This window comes from Trachurus japonicus, chromosome 23 (assembly GCF_045865225.1).
Source record: "Trachurus japonicus isolate A0001 chromosome 23, Traja_1.0".
In the NCBI taxonomy this organism is placed as follows: Eukaryota; Metazoa; Chordata; class Actinopteri; order Carangiformes; family Carangidae; genus Trachurus; species Trachurus japonicus.
Window position 1 is genome coordinate 12,221,127 of NC_140929.1, and position 21,620 is coordinate 12,242,746.

Here is a 21,620-nt window from a genome sequence, read left to right on the forward strand (position 1 = left end):
ACACACACACACACACACACACACACATATTGTACACTCACTGTCGTTTTCCTTGTGTGTTTTCCAGCATGTAGTTCAGTGCGTGTTTGTGGCGATCAGGACCATCGGCAACATCGTCATCGTCACCACATTACTTCAGTTCATGTTCGCCTGTATCGGAGTGCAGCTCTTTAAGGTAAGAGGAGGTCAGAGGGCACAGCTGGCATAATCTTTTTTTCTCTTTACTTAATAGTACTAACATTTCTATGTTTTTCCATCAGGGCAAGTTCTTCTCCTGTACTGACAGCTCTAAACAGACTCAGGCAGAGTGCAGGTAAGAGATCCCTCCTCCACATACACACACACTCATTAATTTCTTATAGGCCGAACAACTGGATGGTACAATATGTGTGTGTGTTTGTAGGGGCTCCTACATCATGTATAAAGACGGCGACGTGGGGAAACCTGAAAGAGCCCTGAGATTGTGGGAGAACAGTGAATTCAACTTTGACGATGTCCTGCAAGGCATGATGGCTCTGTTTGCTGTCTCTACCTTTGAGGGCTGGCCAGGGTGTGTGTCTACATACAAACACAACACATACAATTTATATTGTTTATATGTATCTTTGGTATCGTCTCCTAACATTACAGCGTTTCACTTTTCTTCTCCCCCTCTCTTACTGTTTTAAATTCTCAATGCATCATCCCTCTTCCTCCTGTCTTTCCTCAGGTTACTGTACAAGGCCATAGACTCTCATGCTGAGGACGTCGGGCCTATCTACAACTACCGCGTGGTTATCTCCATCTTCTTTATCATCTACATCATCATCATCGCCTTCTTCATGATGAACATCTTCGTCGGTTTCGTCATCGTCACGTTCCAGGAACAAGGAGAGCAAGAATATAAGAACTGTGAGCTGGACAAGAACCAGGTAGTGTCCATGGGGTTTTTACATGAAGAGTTTGTGCTGTCCTTTGCTTTGTGTGACTCCAGTTCTATGCTTTTGTTAAGCAGCTAAAGAGATCTGAAGTGTGAGTTTTAAGGTTACAGTAGAAGATGGAGCGACTCTGCTGTTCTGACTGAAGTGTGAAAGTCATTTTGTCATTCACGAGGCACAAGGGAGAAAGAATGGAGGCCAAGGCGGCGAGGCTGAGGCATGGCAGAATCTGGAGAGGCTGAACATGAGTTTTAGGGGCTGAACTACTTCAGGAGCCCAGCCAGGAGGGAGCTGCAGCAGTTCAGACAGAAGATGAGACCAAAGCTTCAGGGAGATGCTAGGCCAAGTCCCTGCATCTGTGTTCTCTGCAATGATCCATGTCTCAGAAAAAGGATGGAAACGTAGACAGAGGATAGGAGAATAGTCTGGGATGGAAAAGGCTTTTGTTAGTCTGCCAAAAGACACTTCTACAGACTTTCCTGTAGAGGCTCACTGTGGAAGAGTGATGGAGACTTGGGAAACGGATTTGAAGGAAAATGTCAGTGTTTGTGCATATTCATATGTGTGTGTGAATGTGTGTGTGTGTATCACAGCGTCAGTGTGTGGAGTACGCGTTGAAGGCACGTCCACTGCGCCGCTACATCCCTAAGAACCCCTACCAGTACAAGGTGTGGTACGTGGTTAACTCCACCTACTTTGAGTACCTGATGTTCACACTCATCCTTCTCAACACCATCTGTCTGGCCATGCAGGTGAGAAACACATTTATTAGGAAATTCACAGAAACACACTTAAAATGGGGAAATACTACAATCACGGCACCTCCTGTAAAACTACTGCTCCGTGTGCACTACTCAGGTGTGTGTGTGTGTGTGTGTGTGTGTCTTTGCAGCATCATGGACAGACCCCAAAGTTTAATGATGCCATGAACATCCTCAACATGCTCTTCACTGGGCTCTTCACTGTGGAGATGATCCTTAAACTGATTGCCTTCAAACCAAGGGTAGGTCCACTACTCTCTAACTGCAGGGTAGAATAACAGTATAGTGCATTACAACAGACGACAGTAAATAAGAGTTATAATATACATATCCATGTACTGGTTACTACTAGTAAAAACCAGTGGAGGAATAGACGAGACACTTCACAATCACATTTATTGCAGATAACTGCTTACTGATGTTGCTCTGTTTATTCCTAATCCCTTTTTGATTTCCACCAGATGGTAATTACGATACCATGGATGTAAAACATGATTAGTGGACGGCATCATGTGGTTTTTAATCTCACTGCTCCCTTGTTACCCTGCTGTTGTTGTGAACTACATGTAGATGTGTGGGTGTACCGGTCCAATCATAGAACTTCTTGGTGCATCAGCTATTTAAACAGTAACAGATGGAAACGCTTCCATCTTCTGCAGCAGAGTAAAAAAAGAAAAGGAAAATCCTTGGACACAGTCACATGTTATATTTTTACTCTTATCTCTATCAGGCCACATCACAGGTAGTGATTCAGAGGATGATTGCTTACAGATTACACTGAAGCAGACAGCAATGACAAAAACCTCTATACTTAAGCTCACTGTATGGATTCTTTAATACACCAAAGTGAGCTAAAGAAATATGACAATTAGATCAAACCAACTGCTAAGGGTAATCTTTCTCTTCCTTTTATAGCCTCCTTTAGGATACCTAGCAACAGTGTCATAGACACTTTTACACTTTATGCTCATTCGAATCAGTTCAGTCTTAAACACTTAATTCACACCAAGACTGGTTTTTAAAAATATTATTTTTGGTCTGAAATTATTAGTTTTCTTGATTTTATAGTGTGAAGTTAATTGCTGGAATGTAGTTGTTAGAATTAATGAATGTCATCCACAAAAATATCAGTATGTGAGCCAATGATTTCTAACTACTAATTAAAACTTAATTCTTTTGTTTTTCTAATTAGCTCCAAAGTCCAAATCATGTTCTACAAAATGTGCCATTTTATTAGGATGGATGAAAGATGATTATCTTTGAAAGTAATTATCTACTAAGACCATTTAGTCCAACATAATGCATGTCGTCTGCAATGTACTGTATGCAGATCCAGTCTGAATGAACCTGCAGAAAAAACCTGCAGGACGACTTTTAGGGCTTGGGACCTGACATCATGCGTTGTTTATGTAATGTTATGTAGTGTTTACATCAAGTAAGACTGCTTTAGAGGGCCAGAGTTGTGAAGGCAGTTCTTTTTTTAAGTGAACATGCCAGGGTTTCTGTAGAATAATAAACACACTTGAATTGTGTCTATGGAACACCATGACGACATGTTCCCAAGCCACCGAACGATGCTAATGAAATTAGCTTATTATATCAAAAACACTCGATTGTGTCCAATTTAGGATGTACCTTGATGTCTGTGCTTGTCTTTGATAAACTCTTGCTTTAAGCAGCCGTCACTCAGAGAGGAGCGGCTCATTAACACTTTTACTTCTCAGGTATTACAACTGTGAACACCTGGAATCAGCGCCAGTAATATTGATTCTGTGCTGAAAATTTGTGCTAATGCATTTAACTTTTGAACAAGTTTCAGTATCTCTGTCTGTGCCATGGAACAGCAGCAGTCACTTTCCCCGGGTTTCACTGTGTCATTTGGTTTGAATGTTTGAGTATTTCTGTAATGAATCTCTTACTGGTGCCTAATAATTCCTGAATAACCTCATTTGATTATGCCCTGTGTAATCTTAATCATTTAATGCATACATCAGCCTTTGGACTAATGCTCTGTGAGCTCTGTTTCACTAATGGTTAACTCTGGTTTTTACATTAATATTCTGACACCTGAAAAAAATACATTAAAGAGTTTAGATTTTTATGATGATGTCAGGTGATGAGGCTCAAAATAGATCAGTGAGACTGATCTTCTCTCAGCATCTTTCTCTCTGCTCCAGTTTGAGTTTGAGTATAGAACTGAATTTGTTGTTGTGTAACCACTTAATGCGTTTTTTGTGAAAGTTATACAGTTATTCTTAGGTTTACTTTGCATAGAACCGGTGTAAAACTAAGAAGTAGAGGCCTCGCATTTCATTACCCAGACAGTTATTCTCTTAATTTTCCCTGCTTTACTGTAACTTCCGACATTCTTCCAATCTCTTTGCATAGCATTGGTGCAAACATGGGCACATCATTAGCTGTCCTAGGCCAGTGATAAAAATTCAGAGAGTGCTATTGGAAAACAATTAGCCCGAATCTGAATGAGATGTAATTTATTTTAGAGTGTATAGAAATCTCTCTGAGAGGCCATGTGCCAGGCCGGCTTGGCTGTCATTCCAGGCTCACTTAAGTATACTCAAGCAAGAGTGTCTACAGTAGGAAATAACAGAGTCCTAGCTTCATTATAACTTTCTCAGATGCAGCCATTTCTATTTACAGTACAGATGGTATCATTTTATTCTACCAGCCAAAAAAAACAACAACTGTGTTTTGGCCTGAGGCTGTTTTTCATAAATGCTCACTTTGTAGCACGGCTGATGATGAATAGCCCCCAATAAGTTAAGTAAACAAAGTGACCTTTGATTATAATTACTGCCACGGCGTTGCAGAATCACCTTAAGATGCAGGCGGAGGACTGATATCTGAACTGATATCTACAGTAACAGCTCATCATTAACAGAGCAGGGACTCCAGCTGCACTTGATGAACAGTCAGAGTAAAGGAAACAAGTTGATTCTCTTCATTAGAATTCAAAATCAAATGTATCCTTTCGTGTATTGTTTCATCAAGCACGGCTGATTTCTCTATTAACTGGGTGTAACTGTACAACCTCATACCACCTTAATAGGGCTGCGAAGTGGCAGCAGATGTTGTTTTCCTTCTAACCTACCTTTCTTGCCCCCCTCCCCCTTCCCCCTCCTCCTCCTCCTCCTCCTCCTCCTGCTCACCTCATCCTGTGTAGGGGTACTTTAGTGATCCCTGGAATGTGTTTGATTTCCTCATCGTAATTGGCAGCATAATAGACGTCATTCTCAGTGAGATCAACGTAAGTATGATGCCCACTTTCACTCTCCTTCTCTCTCTCTCTCTCTCTCTCTCTCTCTCCCTCTCTCTCTCTCTCTTTCTCTCTCTCTGTCTTGTGCCCTCTTACTTCCTCTAAATCTTTCATTTCCGTCAGCTCTCCTCTGTGGCTCCTCTGTGTTGTGCTGTCTTTCCTCTTCATCTCCCTCTCCCTCTCTCTCTCTCTCTCTTTCTCTTCTTTGTCTGCCTTCACTCTCTCTCCCTCCTCCTCGTCCTCCTTCTCTTCCTTCATCCTTAAATCCAAGATGGCCGCTGCCACTCAGGGGACCCCCTCAGCCGCAAAAGGTTGCTGAACACGAACAAGCTTCTTCCTGGGTTTGATAAAGCGTAGAGGCAACATAGGCAGGGTTTAGCTGTGAACACAGGGTTTCTGTCTTTCGTCCTCCTTCCTCACAGTAACTCAAATGTTGTTGGGTCCTTGATTTTTTTTTTCCCCCCTACTTTTTGTCAGACTGTGACATGTCCTCAGGTTTGATTCCCTAACTAACTGAACTAACTCACTGACCAATCATAAACAGCCTTACACGCCTTTTCATTTTTCTAACTGCAGCAACAGGGGCATTTTTTTTTGTTGTGATTGTGTTGCAATTTGTTCTTTACTGTTGTACTTGTTGTTGACATTTTCCTCTCATGGATAAGCATGACCGATCGCCGCTGCTCTTCTTCTGCTGTCCATCTCTTTCAGACTGCAACTTCTTTTCTTTTTTTGCCGTTTAATTTTGTTGATTCTTTCCCTCCTACTAAAAACTCCAGTGCTCATGTATATAATATTTTTTATCTTATTTTTCTCCTCTCTCCTTTAATTTCTGTTCTTTCCATTTTTTCAATGTCTTATGTTCTGTCCTTTTTTCTGTTGTTTTTCTGTTCTGTCCACCCCTACGCAGCATTATTTTGTTGATGCATGGAACACATTTGATGCCTTGATAGTTGTGGGTAGCATTGTTGACATAGCGATCACTGAGGTTAACGTAAGTAGTCCAACTCCCTCCCTCCCTTCCTGCCTGCCTGCTCTGCCATTCCCACACACACAAACAGACCAAGCACCGATACCCATCTCGCATGCTTTCAAATGATTAGGAAACTTCAGCTGCACAACATTTGAACTTAAGAGATGGCTGAATAAGTCTGGCAAGGAAAAGTGCCAGATGTAGCGCAATCAAAACAGATCAGAGTCCCCTCCAAAGGGTTTGTTTAATTTAAAGCATATGAAAAAACAAATCTTTATAGTTTCTTCCCTCAACATCTCAATTCCTTTTTACGTGGTCCAAATTTGTCCTTACATCATGTTATAAATTTAATGATTTTAACAAAAGCGGCAGTAAAACAGTTTATTTCCCACAATATTCTTCCCTTGACTGGCCTCCACCTCATCACTTGTTTTCTATTCAACAGTGTAATGAGGCTGCAGATCAAACTTTCTTTATTTTAATTACTAGTGTTTTGTTTCCAATTTCTAATATTTGAAACTGCTCCAGATGGGTATTCATGCTTTGGTCTGCTGAGCATCAATAGCATCAGAAACTATTGCATTTGTCAATAGAACCTATTGCATTGTCTCAGCACTGGGTTTGGTTTCACATTGGGTTTATTTGATCTTTTATCACTGCCAAAGGGGATAGTGTCCATTCCCCTGGCATGATGGACACTGTATAGCATGACGGATGTAAAGGTGGTATATCCAGGCCTGCTACTAAATAAAATGTGGTGTTTGAAATTTATTGCTGTTTCAGAAAAGATCCACATTTCTGGAAACACCATTTTTGGACAATGGCGTTTTAGCCGAGAAACTTTAAATTCCAATACAAGGAAAAATACAAGTTGCTGTTGCACTTTTTTGGGGGAGGTTATTTTTGTCCAACAATAGCATTGTGCAAACATGGGGAACAATTTGATCCATAAATGGATTTACTCAGGACCCATGAAATTTATGTAAATGTATGTATGAATTCATTTATCATCGACGTGAAGGCCCTATGGTCAACAGTGGGGCTGAATAAGAATGAATATCCCAAACACAAGTCAAATGTTGAGTGTCTATCGTATTTACACTTCAGGGATAATTGGTGTTTTATTCATGTGATATTTAAAGCGCTCTTTGGCAGGAGAATAGTCTGAGAACCATGCAAAAATGAAAAGTGTGGCTGGGCAGAACTCCACTTCATTTTTAGCCTTAGAAGAAAATAATTTTGTTCTATGATTAGACTGGCCAAAGAGCTGAGTGTCACATTAAAAGAAATTGTTCAGTAAATATTCTGTGACAGAGATTTTTGGAGGAAAGTATGTTATTTCATTCCATCTGAAGCCCCATCTTCCATCTGCAAAACTTTGAAGCACTGGTATCAAACATCCAGTAAAAACAGCTCAGAAAAGAAAATGTAAGTGTGTAGGTGTAGGTGGGGGCAGGTTTCTGCGAGTCGACTTTGATATACTGTCTGCGCTTCAGTTTATAAAGTATAATGTCACACATAGCAGTTAAAAAATACATCATTTCCTATCCCATGGATCATCTTCTAAATGTAGTAATGTAGTGTTAGCTGTGAGGTATTATTTCACCACAAGATAAACTAAGCCAGAATGATCCTGTAAATGTTTGACATTGCAAAAAATATGTTCTATCTTTCCAAGAAAGAAGTGACAGAATGAATACTTTATTTTATCTTCACCACTTAGCTTAGCATAAAGACTGGAAGTAGACTAGGCCTGAGATATCAGTCTGCTGGTTTCTGTAATCAGAAAACATGACACTGTGAGCAATTGTAGCAATATCTACTGTAAACCTCATCAACGAAGCAATTGAATACAATTCTCTGATTATGTCACATCTGTTATTAGTTAATTTATTTTGAAACTTATTGGGTTCAGGCAAAATGTATGTTTGGCCAAAATCCTCTCACAATCTCAGCTGTGAGTTTGCTGCTGGTTTGACTTGAGAACATGAAGCACAGACAGGTTTTGCACACGGGTACACTGGTATGTTGCCCCGTGATGGAATGCGGTGTGTTTCACCTCCGACTGGTCAGGCATACAAATAAGGTTAGCGTATCCCAAGGGTGTATGAGCTTGGCACTTGTTTTCGTGCCTTTAGAAGGAAGCTCCATTTGTCCCCATGAGAGGCTGACAAACCTACTTATAAACAACACTCTAAACTGTACTTGGATATTATATGTTTTATTCAGTTTGTATATCTAGTTACTGCAGGAATATCTTGTCAGGGGAATTTCAAATGTAACATAAAGGTTTATATTCCCCTGTTGCCTTGCAGACATTGAATTTATCTGATCGTGAAGCAAAGTATCGTTGTGTAAAGGGAGGGGAGACTACAAGGTTACATAAATATATTTAGAGATTTAATTCTAACCCTAAATAAATAATGTCAACTGATGATATTTAACCAATGATTGATTAGTGAAGATTATCCTGAGGTTCGTTGGGCCAGAGATATCCATCTTTGTCATCTATACAAGTCACTGACCTTGCACACTTTGGTTTAGAGTTTGCCTTTGATTTGGTTTGATTGATTTGGTTGATTGGTTTGCAGTTCTTTCTGAATGAGCCACTGTTTTTCTTTCTCACCTCTAACCTCAAGGCATGCCCCAAGTCTTTGTTTTTTCTTTTCTTCTTTGGTAGTTTTTAATGATTTGGGCGATGAGATGTCCAAGCTACCTTTTCTTTTTGTTATTTTTTCTCTCTCTCTCTTTTAAGAAACCCTCCGCACTTCAATCCTGTGAGAACTCTTGACTGTTTTTGAAACTGGGGCCCTGTTACTTAAACATTTTAAATTTTAGCCTGCCACTGCATTTCACCAGGCACTAACGCACAGGGGAATGCTTTTTTAACTTACTGAGCAATGCAATTGGAAACTAATAGAAGCAGTTTGCCAACAACTAAAGCTTTTTTCTACTGCATTTCCTAAGTGCCCAGTGAAGTGCAGTAACAGGTCAGCTTTTAAAATGTTATCACTTTGCCTTTGCTAAATATTAAATGGGCAAAATATCTTGTTTGAGTGCACCCACTTTTGCTGCTCTGTTGGGTGCCTGTTGACTTAGATTAGCTGCATTTCTTTGTGGTCATCGAAACAGAAACACGTCGTTAATCCTGGTCCTCTAATTCTCCCCAGCAACCTGCGGGTGCTTCTTAAACCTTGTGTCGTCTTCTTTTACATTTTTTGGTTTTGGTTTGAGTAGAAGTAGTGTGAACAGATTGGTAGTGGTTTGCTCCGAGCTGTGTCTTGCAGACGATGCCAGTATGGACTGCATCTATTTCTTCTTTTTTCTTTCTCTGTCTTCGGAATGCCTCTTCTTCTCCTCTCCATCTCGCTCCTTCTCTCTCTCTGAGCTTTTTCAGTTGACTTTTCTCTTCTTTTATGAATGTTTATCTCTCTCTCTCTTTCTCTGTCTTCTTTCTCGTTGGTTTGCGGTGCTGCTTGCTCACCTGAAATGCAAGCTGGGTAACATGGGTCTCTCCCATTTTTCCAACCACCAAAAGACATCAAACCAATTATATGCTTTATTAAAACAAAGTAGTAGTAGTCAGACAGTAGACATTTTCAAGTTAAATGAAAAGCAGTTTTCACATAGGAGTATGACAACATAGTGTGTGATGTATCAAAAAGTTCTGTAGGTCCAAAGATCTCCTCAAGAAACCCATGTTACCTTCTGAATTGATTGAACTGATGAATATTTTGCTTGAAAAAAAATGTTGTGCAATGTGAGAAAAAAACATTTTCAATGAAAAGAAGCTCCTGAATCCAGAGAGCTACAACCACAGTAACTCATATTTGCACCTAAGTTCTGCCTGACAGGACAACACTACATTTATTTATTATTGGAATTATTTTTGAGGGGCTTCAAAATGACAATGTGCCCAAACCCCTCAGAGCCACAAGTCCACTGTAGTCCACTTGAGAGGATGATTAGATATGATTTGATTCTGATTCACAGCTTTGATTTGACTCAAATTCAGTTTTAAATTATGTTCAAATTGAACCAATCGGCCCTTTGTGTAATTTACACACACACAAAGACACACACTAGCTTATTTCAGTTTTAACCTAATCTGCATTTAGTATGTATCAGTGCCATCTTCCTTCCCTACTTCCTTCCTTCCCTCCTTCCTCCCTTCCTCCCTTCCCTCCTTCCCTCCTGCGCATCTCTCTTCCCTTTATCCATCACTGTGTACTCCCTCACTTCCCGCTGTCCTTCCTTCCCACAGTTTTCCTTCCCTCCAGCTCTCCTCCCCTTCACACCATAATGCACCTCAACTCTTCAGGCCTGGGCACACACACACACACACACACACACACACACACACACACACACACACACACACACACACACACACATGTAATTCAATCATAGCCACCCCTCCCTTTGTAAAATCTTGAAATCAGCAAATTGTTAGCATTACTGATATTTTCTGTTAGTAAATAACAGTAAATATCACAATATTATATGTTAATATCGTATCGACGTAGCCTGTTACTTTGTGTACATCATTAATATATGTTATATGTGTATGGCCCCGTTAGAATACCTCCATCTGTCCTTCTTTCCTTCTTTTCCCTTTTTTCTGGTATATTCTCACCCTTAGAAATTCTGTCCTTCCCTTGTTTGCTTTCCTTCTTTCTTACTTTCTTTTTCCTTCCCATTTCTCCTTGGATACTTTCCCTTCCTCTCTCTTTCTTTTGCTTTCTTTCTCCTCCTTTTTCTCTTTCTTAGCCGCTCCTACCAACAGTCATCCTATGTCAGGTCCTTGTGTATTTCAGTAGAGGACAGTGACAATGATGCATTCATGTTGTGGTAAGGTATTCTAACAGGGCCAATACCAAGGCAGAGTGAACAGCTCCTGAGTCATAGATTGAACTACGAGTTGATCTATCACTCTTAGCAGTGTAAGATATTGCAATAGCAGGGATGACCAGTGGGTGTCTCCCTACAATATGCTATCTTTGTGCTCCTTGATGTTATTTAAATACCTGTGGGCTCCGATTTCCAAAAGCATCCAAAATCATCTTTGTCATAAGTGGAACTGACTGAGATGATCTTCACTTCCTGTTTTTTAATGTGGTATTCTGACGCCTCTTTGACCTGAGAGTGGATTCAAGTTGTGGTCTGGTTAATTTACAATTACTGGACCACAAACACAGCAACAACCAAAAAATATAAACACTTTGTTATTTCACAAGATCCAAACCACTTCTGATTCCACTTGGATCTTGACTATTCCCCAGGTCAAAGGAATGAATAACACATTGTCAAGGCAGGCAGTCTCCTTAAATCCCAGGATGCATTTGGTAAACGCAGCCTCAGCTTCAACCACTGTTACTACACAGTAGCTTCAGCTGGCAGAAAGAAAAACAGATAGCTACAGAACCGCCACTCTATTCCAACTTATCCACGAGCTCACACGATGACATGTGCACTACAGGGAAATGCCGCACACAGACACATTCACAGCCACATTTTCCCCCTCTGTGGCCGCTGCAGACCATCATTCATTATTTTAGCCCTTCATGTTTCAATCTTCTAGTGTTTTGATTAGTGATTTAGTCTGATGTGGTCCTAACAGAGGACGAGGCCAGTCTCCATCTGTAGTAACATCTTTCAGAAATCTCCCACATTGGCCCAGATGATTTATTTTTCTTTTTTTTACCCTTCCATGTGATGGTTGAGCAGAGGCTGAACTCTCAGTAGCCTGGTGGTTTGTCTGGGCCACTGTGAAATACTCTCTGATTTTCACATTAAAAACACACATACATGCATAGGGACACACACACACACACACACACACACACACACACACACACACACACAGCGAGGCGCTGCTCTGGTGCTGATCTTTGTTGCCTTTCCTTAAAGCCAGCTGACTCCTCCTCGTCCTCGTCCTCCTCCTCTTCGTCCTCCTCCTCCTCCTCTTCCTCCTCTCACCCCCCTGGGGTAAGGTCAATGGTACGCTCCGACGGTAACCTCGTCCGCCTCCCTACCTCCTCCAACATCCCTCCATCCCTCCATCCTCCCATCCCTCCTTCTGCTACGCCATCCATGGTATGATCCGTAACTTTTGGCTCCTCATTGGTCCTGTCATCTCCTCTCTGTCGCTCCTGCTAACATCTGCAGCATGTCCAGAGTAACGTTGATAAAGCTGTTCTACGTCTTCATATATATATGTATGGTGAAGGACACTGTATTGTGTAGACCTTGTATAACTGGAGTCTTGTGACTTTTCCTTGAGTGGCTATTGTTGTTGCCATGGCGCCCGCTGCCCCACCTCCCCCATGGCTTGCAATCTGCTACCCCTTCCCTTATGGGTATGGTATCTTTAGTGGTCCGTCATTGATGCAAGCCATTGTGGTCACGCAATCACGCTGTCTCTCTTTCCTCCACTCTTCTCCACTGGCCTGTTATCTATCTATCTATCTATCTATCTATCTATCTATCTATCTATCTATCTATCTATCTATCTATCTATCTATCTATCTATCTATCTATCTATCTATCTATCTATCTATCTATCTATCTATCTATTTATCTATCTATCTATCTATCTGTCTGTCTGTCTATCTATCTGTTTGTGAATCAGTCTATTTGTTTGGATGTCTCTCAATAATTCAAACTATTCTTCATCTTCAGTCTCTCTCTCTCTCTCTCTTCCTCTGTTACACTTTCTATCACTGTATCTCTCCCGCTCACTGCCCCCACTCTCTCAACGGTGCAATGGTGCCCACTGTGGTCCAGTTGTGGTATTACATGCAGTACAAAATCTTGATTTACACTCCTCAGAACTGTGTGTCATTTTCCGCATATCTGTCAGTGGAGTTTGGGACAACTCATGTCTTGAGTTACTTGTCAACACTACAGCAAAAAAAAATCGTGACATCTCCCTGTAGAGAGCACCTTGATGCTATTATCGCAGAATCATGGAAAGATTATATTTGTGCAATTAATTTTCTAAACTTTGATTTCTGTTGGACATCTTGAAAAAATCAGAGTCTGTTGAAAAGTAACATGTGATATCTGTTATCCCAAACTGCAGCAAGATGTGGTGGAGAATGGCAAGTTCTTTTTTGGAGCACACTGTGTATTCTCTGTGGGATTAGCATTAAGAATTGATGGCTTCTTGGAAAAACACAAATGGCAAAAAAAAAAAGAAAAAGATTCACAGGTCAGAGAAGTTTGTGTTGTGTTTTTTGGGTCATATTTAATTATTAGAGTGAAGACAGATGTATGGCACTATGCTGCTGGCATTGTTATGATAGAGATGCTGTGTTGTATGTGATCATGTTTATGTTTTATTTATATAGTGGTGCACTTGTGTGGAGTTTTGGTTTGCTGGTTGTTTGGTACCTGTATGAACTGGTATTTTTGGCATCAGAGGATTAATGTGCTGTCTGTGGTGTACTAATTGCGAATGATATACAGGATCCTCAGCTGCTGTATTACAGTAACTGCATTGTGCGTTACACAGATGTTGATGTTGCCTTTGTTTTTCCGCCTTTTTTTGTCTCGGAGAACGAGGAGCAGCATCATAAATAAATAAATCTGCATTAGAATAGCACTCAGCTAGATGACTGAATATTTCATCATGGAGTTATTTCCTGTGGTTGACTTCTGGGACAATAGACAGTTACAAAGCTACAATGTGTCACAGCATAGCGTAGTATACAAAATAATGGATTTCTGGAAATATAGCATGTTTATGGCAAGAGGCTCTGCAAATTAAAACAGTCTAGTTTCTAGAAGATCACAGTAAACAGGGAGAAGATATGAAGAGATTTGTTCCCCATGAAAATATAATTCTGTAGCTGGCACTGGGCAGTAATATCTTTATCTTTACCTGAATGTCATCTTTGGATTGTTCCTCCAGGTGGCCGGTTTCTCTGTGGCAGACAAACAATTAGCCTGCCTGCATGATTTATTGAAACAGGAGTCTGCCCGCGGGCGAGGATTTTTGTACTGTATCTGTAGTGAATTGTTATCAGTGATTTATGGAGCTTACCTCCATCGATGAAAGTCTCTGTGGGCCCTGTCTCAGTTATTAGAATTTTAGTCCATACTGGTGCAGAATAACCAATCATCTGCGCCTACATGATTTTCTTCAGGGGTTCACTAAGTATTTCAATGTTTATTTGATAAATGTCAGTGCAATGCTGGATTGACCTGTAATGGGATAAAGAAACAAGTATTATTTACAGTAAATGCCCCAGTACAGACTTTTCATTTAGTGTTGATTTTGGCGGCCCCTGTGGATGAAAGCAGCGGAATGAAGACTGCATTTCCCACTGTCATGAAGACGTTTGTCTGGCCGGCGCGTGTAGATTTGTTTTGGAATCGTCGGAAAGAAGACGGGACTTGCTTTTTTTTTTTTTTTAGCAGTGTAATATATCTATTCGTATGGTTTCGTCAGTGGTCCGACCCGACCATGCCTTCCACAGGTATAGAATTAGACTACTTAGAAATAACGTATCTTTACACTGATGGGCTCATTTGCTGTTGTAGGTAACAGAGACACATCAGCAGAAACCAGAGACTTTTGCGTATCCAGTTAAAAGCTCCGTACAGGGGCTTTAATGGCTGTAATTATGACAGTAATGAAGTGAAGGAGAGGGAGAACTTCAGATTGTTGTGATTTCAAGACTAATCAGTTTTTGAAGTTTCTTTTCCTATTTTTTTGTGGTTTTATGCTTTTAATGGACAGGACAGTTGGAAGGACAAGAAATGAGGAGACTGAGAGAGGGAAAATGACATGACAAACTTAGCTATATGACGCCTCAGTGAGTTGGATGTATCTGGTGGTTGGATGTATGCAGTGTAGAAGGTGAGACAGCTGGTTGGTCAGTTCATCTCTTTGTTGCCAAGTGTTTTTTCCATGAAGCCACAAAACTAAGCATGATTGCCCGATTCTCTCCCAGATCTCTTTTGTCAGTTGATTTTGATGGGATTTTGTAGGACGCAGATTTCCATTTATTAACTCAGTGTGTGTGTGTGTGTCTGTGTGTGTGTGTGTGTGTGTGTGTGTGTGTGTGTGTGTGTGTGTGTGTGTGTGTCTGTGTGTGTGTGCGTGCGTGTGTGTGTGTGTGTCATGCATATTTACATCCACTTGTACGTGTGGGTGGGAATATGCATACAAATGTTTGTACGTCTGTGTGTGTGTGTGTGTGTGCGTGTTTGTATGTTCACCTTTACCCCCTGTTTGTGTGTACGTTGTGTGCGTGTATGTGTGTGAATGCGTGTGAATGTGTTTCCCTCCCCTACCTATCTGCACGTGTCCCCATGCGTCCTGTGTTTTTTCTTAAAAAAAAACAACAACAAAAAAAAACACCAAACCCCACCAAAAGGGACTGCAGAACTCTGAAGAGAACGCCAGGATCTCCATCACCTTCTTCCGGCTGTTCCGCGTGATGAGGCTGGTGAAGCTGCTGTCTCGCGGGGAAGGGATTCGGACCCTGCTGTGGACCTTCATCAAATCCTTCCAAGTGAGGGGAGAACCGGACACAACATGCTAGAGCAGTGGGGTTGGGTTTACAAAGCCAGGCAAAAAATGGCAGAGGAGAAAAGGAATTTAGAGCAAAAGATTTTATAATCCAGACACAGCATAGGGATTTTGAAGTTGATAGATACAGGTGTTACAGTTAAATAAGGGGATTCTATACAGAGTTAACCCAGACTCATTTAGTGCTTTAAAATAAAAATGTTATATCTTCAAATCAGAGTCACACAGAGCCAAAAATATCCTTGCTCTTGTGTTAATCCAGCCTAGTGGAGTCTCACAATCCACCTTTCCTTTCCTTGCCTCCTCCCTCCTCGTCTCCACCTCCCACTTGTTCAGGAAGTCAGATGGGATGGGACACGCCAGTGTTTTGTCAGTTTAACTCCAGTATGACGGAGAAGGAGGGAAAGAAAGGGGGAAGGTGTGAGGTAACGGAGAGGAGGGTTATGAGTCTCACAGCCGAGGCAGGGCGGGACGTAGGGACATGAAGTTGGGGGAAACAGGCAGGAGCTCAAACACCTTAACCAGCAGTCTTTATTCTCCTCCTCCCTCTCTCTTCTCGTCTTTCTCCATACCTTCTTCTTCTACCCTTTTTTTACTCTCAAACACCCTATGACTAACCCCTGAGAGCTCACCATTCCCTGTAGGCGGGTAGTTAAGTTTAACAAAGCACTCCACCAAAAAATAAAATCATTTGATTAGATGAGTTATGGGGACATGAAAAATAATCTGTTCTCTCTCTTGTGTTAGCTGAGATGGGCCACTTCATGCAAAAGTGCATTCAGTGATATTTAGTGATAAGCTACCTTAAATATGCTTTTTAAATCTTATTTTGCTCTTTATACCTATTTCATTTATCAATGAGTTACTGACTTAGCTTACTTTTTCATTTATCAGTCATGATCTGGCCCTGCTCTCCTTGGCACAAGGGTGATATTAGCCAGGAGCTCAGTTCCACACAGTTGCCCAGGTGTGTAAATATAGAAGACATACCTGTCCTGGCCATATTTGGTTCATGTCCAATCAGCTGGGACTGGTCTCCTGACTAAACTCAGAGAGCGGCTTGTATTTTACTGAGGTTTTTCACTCTGAAGTCAGATGATTTGTCCTGGATTGTTTTTGGTGTTGTGCCACACGGGGCTGCAGATCAGTTCACTTTCATTCCACAAAGTAAATTTGAAGACTGTAAAAGTTTTATCAACATTTTCTTCTTTAGCTATCATCATCAGCTGTAAATTAATCTGGATGTGTCAGATTTGGATGAAAGTGAATGAGCTCCAGCCTCGGTGCATGGATGATAAATGTCGACAACGTGTCACTGATGTGTCTCTCCCCTCTTCAGGCTCTGCCCTACGTAGCTCTGCTTATAGTGATGCTATTCTTCATATACGCTGTCATCGGCATGCAGGTAAGCGGTCGTTTTGTCCCCTTGTTTCCCTGCCTCTGTCTTGTTCTCTTCTCTCCTTGTTTCTCCTTCAGCAAGCCTTTTGTCCCCTGTCTGTCCTCCTGGAGTCTTGTCTTCCAGAGTTCCCGTTTGGTCACTTTGTCCTCCTCTTCTCCAGCTCTCTCCTTCCTCTAGCTGTTGATACCTAGCTACTGTCCGTCTTTCCCCGCCTCTCCTTCTGTCTCTTCCACGAGCTGTTGTTATACTTTGTGTCACTTATGATGAGCGGGAGACTCTTTGATTTGATTTGCTGGGGACAGCTGGCCTCTAATTCTGATTGACTTCCTCTTGTCAACGCTCACATCATACTCTGTGTGCTGTGACTACTTACTTCCCTCTCGTGCAGATGTTTGGTAAGATAGCGCTGAGGGATCATACGCAGATCAACAGGAACAACAATTTCCAGACGTTCCCTCAGGCGGTGCTGCTGCTGTTCAGGTGAGGAAGATTACTACACTGTTCATCATCATTATGTTGTGCCTTCCCTCGCTCATCTTCCTCTTTCCCATATCTCTTAATATCTACTTTGTCCGTGATTTCTAAATAAACGTCTCCTGTTCTCTCTGTATTATCATCCTCCCTTTTTCTTTTTCTGTTCTTTCCTTTACGACCTCCTATTTTATTACTGCCGTTTTATTACATATGTGGTTAAAGGGATAGTTCACCCAAAATTCAAATTTCACTCATTATCTACTCACCCTCATGTCGACTAAGGGCTGGGGGGCTCCGTGCAGCACTGCATGTCCACATGACGGTCGCAAACGGGGCTCACTTTTCTTTGTCCAAAAAGACACACCAAAAAACATCCAAATACCTCCACACAGCTCGTCTGTAATGTCCCTCTTGTATTGAAGCCCCAACATGAGAAATAGTTCCGAAAAAAATTAAATAAGTCTATGTTTTAAGTTTGTTTGTAGCAGAAGCTCCCAGTGTCTGTGCAAATCTCGTGGGATTTGCACTGCCACCCAGTTCACGGCTCCACTGGTGTCAGTGCAAATCGCGAGTAGATAATGAGTGAAATCTGAATTTTGGGTGAACTATCCCTTTAAAGTGTCGAGCTCAAGCGACCAACATGAGAAAATGTTATCGCAGCAAAGATCTGATGTAGAATCACCAGTAACTCAGTAGTTAGATAATCATTGTTGTGAACTTGAAGTTGTTTTAGCTTTACATTTTCTGGTCCACTGAGGAGGACACACCTTCTGCACAGTCGTCACAGGACTCTGCTGACAATACAATTAACAGCCTGAACCACTTCTTCTCTCTCCTGTGTGGTGATGGTAAGATTCCATGCAGGGGGCAAAAAAACACAGAAACTGAACGGATACGTTACACATAATATAGGAGTACGCATTTTAAAATGATATAGCAACTATCTTAGAGATTTTTTCATAAAAGTACCATTTTTATCTGCTCATTTTCTGAACTGTCCCCTTCATGGAATATTTCATAGTACTGGGTTTCTATTCAAAGAGAGACAGCCTACATGGATACTTCATGTTTGCTACGATGTATCTGAATTCTAATCTATCTATATGATAGATCGATAGATAATAGCAAACACCAGTAAAAAAAACAATAAAATAAATGCAAAATAGCAAAAGCATAGAATAAAAAAAAGGTCAGTATTCACAATGCAAGACAGTTGCAGTGTAGAAAAAGTTAATATCTTTACTTTTGCTCTGTAAATGAAGTGTATATATATCAGGATATGAATGTCCTTTATTGTGCTGTTCACGCTCTAACATTTGTGTTTCTGTGTGTATGTTTCCCTCTTTTTGTCTTTGTACCTCTCTGTGTCACTCTGTTTGTATGCTTATATGCATATGTGCACACATCCATGCGTCCGTATGTCTGGTTTAATGCATACCCGCACATGTGACTCCATGCTGACGCCCACATGTGCACATCTATGCATGTGCGTGTGCCTCTACGTGTTTCTTTGGTGTATCTATATGCGCGCGTCTTTGCATGCATACCTGCGTCAATGTGTGGCTCATATCCGTGTGGCCGTGTTGCGTGCATGTGTACGTCTGTCAGGTGTGCAACAGGTGAGGCGTGGCAGGAGATCATGCTGGCTTGCTCGCCCAATCGGCCGTGCGAGAAGGGATCGACCAACGAGAACAGCACCACTAACGAGGACTGCGGCAGCCAGTTTGCCATCATTTACTTTGTCAGCTTCTACATGCTCTGTGCCTTTCTGGTGAGTACAGAGAACAGCTTGGAGATGACTGCTTGGTAAAATGAAGTCACGTTTCTAGACTTTTCTACAGTTGTGTCATCATCTGAAAGAGAAAACCATGTAAATGAGGACAGCTTTAGTGGAGTACAGGGAGAAGAAGAAAGGAAAATGGATTGTTCTGTCTTTAATGCAGAGTCCCATCAAGAGTCTGGATACAGTTTTTAAACGTTTATTGACAGAAGTAAAGGTGAAACTAAAAAGGAACACAGACCAATTGGTCAAAAACATGCAACATACATCTCTACAGATGTAGAAAACTACCAAATGAAATATTACCTGCAAAAATAAAATTCACAAATAACTCCTATTTATACAAAATGCTATGAAATTAGCTACATCAAGCGCTCTTTCTTAGAATTTCATCACAGCCAAAACTGAACACAGATAAAGAGTTGGTAACTGTCTGCCCCTACACAGAATGCAAATTGCCTGCAATGCAGTCAAGTCATATACGAGGTTTTGACCTTGTCTTATTACATTCAGTGTTACAGTCAGGAGTTTAGAGTACTAGAGTACAGGTTATCATTTGAAATAGGCTATAACTTTAGAGTGGTTTCTGACAGTCTCCTGATTTTCCCCCAGATCATCAACCTGTTTGTGGCCGTCATCATGGACAACTTTGATTACCTGACGCGCGACTGGTCGATCCTGGGGCCACATCACCTGGATGAATTCAAAAGGATCTGGGCCGAATATGACCCGGAAGCAAAGTAAGTTTATAGAGACCTAGCAAAGTATGTCATCACAGTAATGGGACTTCTATCATCAGAGGCTGTGTGGGGAGAGTCTCTGTAACGTGACACCTGTGCTGTATTCAGGGGGAGGATAAAGCACCTGGATGTGGTGACTCTGCTTCGGAGGATCCAGCCTCCCCTCGGCTTTGGAAAACTTTGTCCCCACAGGGTGGCCTGCAAGGTAAAAACACACACTGTGCACAACATCCTATGCATGGTCCAAGGACTGCAGAGCTGCATACATTTCTGACTTTTAAATGAAAGTATTCCAAATGTACTCTCCTACTACCCTTGAGCAGAATTATATCTCATTGCTGTGAATTAATAAACCTTAATTTGTCTATGTGCTGACAACTCATAACACACTGACAACACATGTGGAGAAAATATTGTCCATAGAGTCAAACAACTGTCTGTTTGGTGTTAACAGATTGCCAAATGTCAGTATATATTGGCAGTTTCTTAACTTGAGATTCTATGTGAATGGATCTGTGTGTGTGTGTTTCTTATCTCTTGTAGCGTCTGGTGTCGATGAACATGCCTCTGAACAGCGATGGAACAGTGATGTTCAACGCCACACTGTTTGCCCTTGTCAGGACCGCACTCAGGATTAAGACAGAAGGTAACAGACACACAAACACAAACATTCATATGGACGCAAGGATGAGCTGATTTTTGTGTTTTGGGACAATATTCAAGATAGAAATTCAAGTACAGTAATACCTTATAGTGAATTTCTGTATTGGTAATCTGAATCGGGACAAACATAGATGTAATATGCAAATAGACTGGTTTGCAGAGGTAAATCATAATCATACTGTACCATCAGTTGTATTGCAGTTATAGTCACTACCGATTTGGCTTCACTTTTCACAGCAGGAAGCGATGTCCACTTTTTTTATACAGTCTATGCATGCACAGCCGGTTTTACCATTAAATGTAATGAACAGAACAGAAGAAGAGAAGAAGCAGGAAGAGGAGGCATCAAAGGAGAAAGAAAGGAAGAAAGACAAGAAAAAAGGAAAGAGATGGAAAAGGGGAGCAGAGAAAAGAAACAAATGTGGAGAACACAGTCCTATCTCCTATACAATACATTCTCCACTACAATGTGGATGGAGTGGAACTGGTGGAATTGTATTGAATTGCTGCTTGACTTTGGTTCACTGACGTTGGAGCCAATCATTTCACCACAGGAAGTGTGACAGAAGGTTTCAACACAGACAACAGACTCTGAGTGGGGTTGACATCTTGTGACCCACGTATTGTTGTGTGTAAGATGCTTGGTAACGTTAGTGAAGGACTGAGGCTGTGGTCATACACTCACTAACTCACTGACTTGAAGTGTGTGAGCCTCGTCGCTGCCTGGTCTGACTTGGAACAAGAGAGACTGACAACATGCCGCCTCCCACTGCAGTCGCCCTGGCAAACTGTCAAGACGGTTGCGAGGCTCGGCCGACTCCGAGCCAAGCTGTCCTCCTCCCATAGCTGCTTCACTCGGCTCGGCACCAGGCCAAGCCAGCGCCGGAGCCCGCTGCTCCCATGACAGCATGTTGTCCTCCAGCTGACAGTGTCAGCCCAAGACATCCACCCATCCACCAGGGCTAGTGGATGAAAATGTCTTGCTGCTGGGAGTCTTATTTACAACCTTGGTTGTGAGAATCTATGGCACCACATACAACGTCACTGGCATGACAGGCCAGTGATGTCACCAGTTCTCTTTATCAACAACCTGTTGAA

The 21,620-nt window shown here is 41.5% G+C and overlaps 1 protein-coding gene across 31 annotated transcripts in view; it reads left to right on the forward strand.

Moving 5' to 3' along the window:
• cacna1c (calcium channel, voltage-dependent, L type, alpha 1C subunit) overlaps nt 1-21,620 on the forward strand; it is a 188,444-nt gene that overhangs the window by 156,154 nt on the left and 10,670 nt on the right. For 19 of the 31 annotated variants that reach the window (XM_085769171.1, XM_085769175.1, XM_085769173.1 and 16 more), the window contains 15 exons: nt 68-175; nt 261-313; nt 404-550; nt 710-911; nt 1,511-1,669; nt 1,810-1,920; nt 4,860-4,943; nt 11,836-12,021; nt 15,312-15,449; nt 16,806-16,871; nt 17,254-17,345; nt 18,948-19,110; nt 19,732-19,859; nt 19,968-20,064; nt 20,403-20,505. In XM_085769171.1, the coding sequence (XP_085625297.1) occupies nt 68-175; nt 261-313; nt 404-550; nt 710-911; nt 1,511-1,669; nt 1,810-1,920; nt 4,860-4,943; nt 11,836-12,021; nt 15,312-15,449; nt 16,806-16,871; nt 17,254-17,345; nt 18,948-19,110; nt 19,732-19,859; nt 19,968-20,064; nt 20,403-20,505 (1,837 nt within the window). Of the gene's footprint in view, nt 1-67; nt 176-260; nt 314-403; nt 551-709; nt 912-1,510; nt 1,670-1,809; nt 1,921-4,859; nt 4,944-5,862; nt 5,947-11,835; nt 12,022-15,311; nt 15,450-16,805; nt 16,872-17,253; nt 17,346-18,947; nt 19,111-19,731; nt 19,860-19,967; nt 20,065-20,402; nt 20,506-21,620 lie in introns of all 31 variants that reach the window. The other 12 variants (XM_085769185.1, XM_085769191.1, XM_085769192.1 and 9 more) reach the window with 5 other exon arrangements.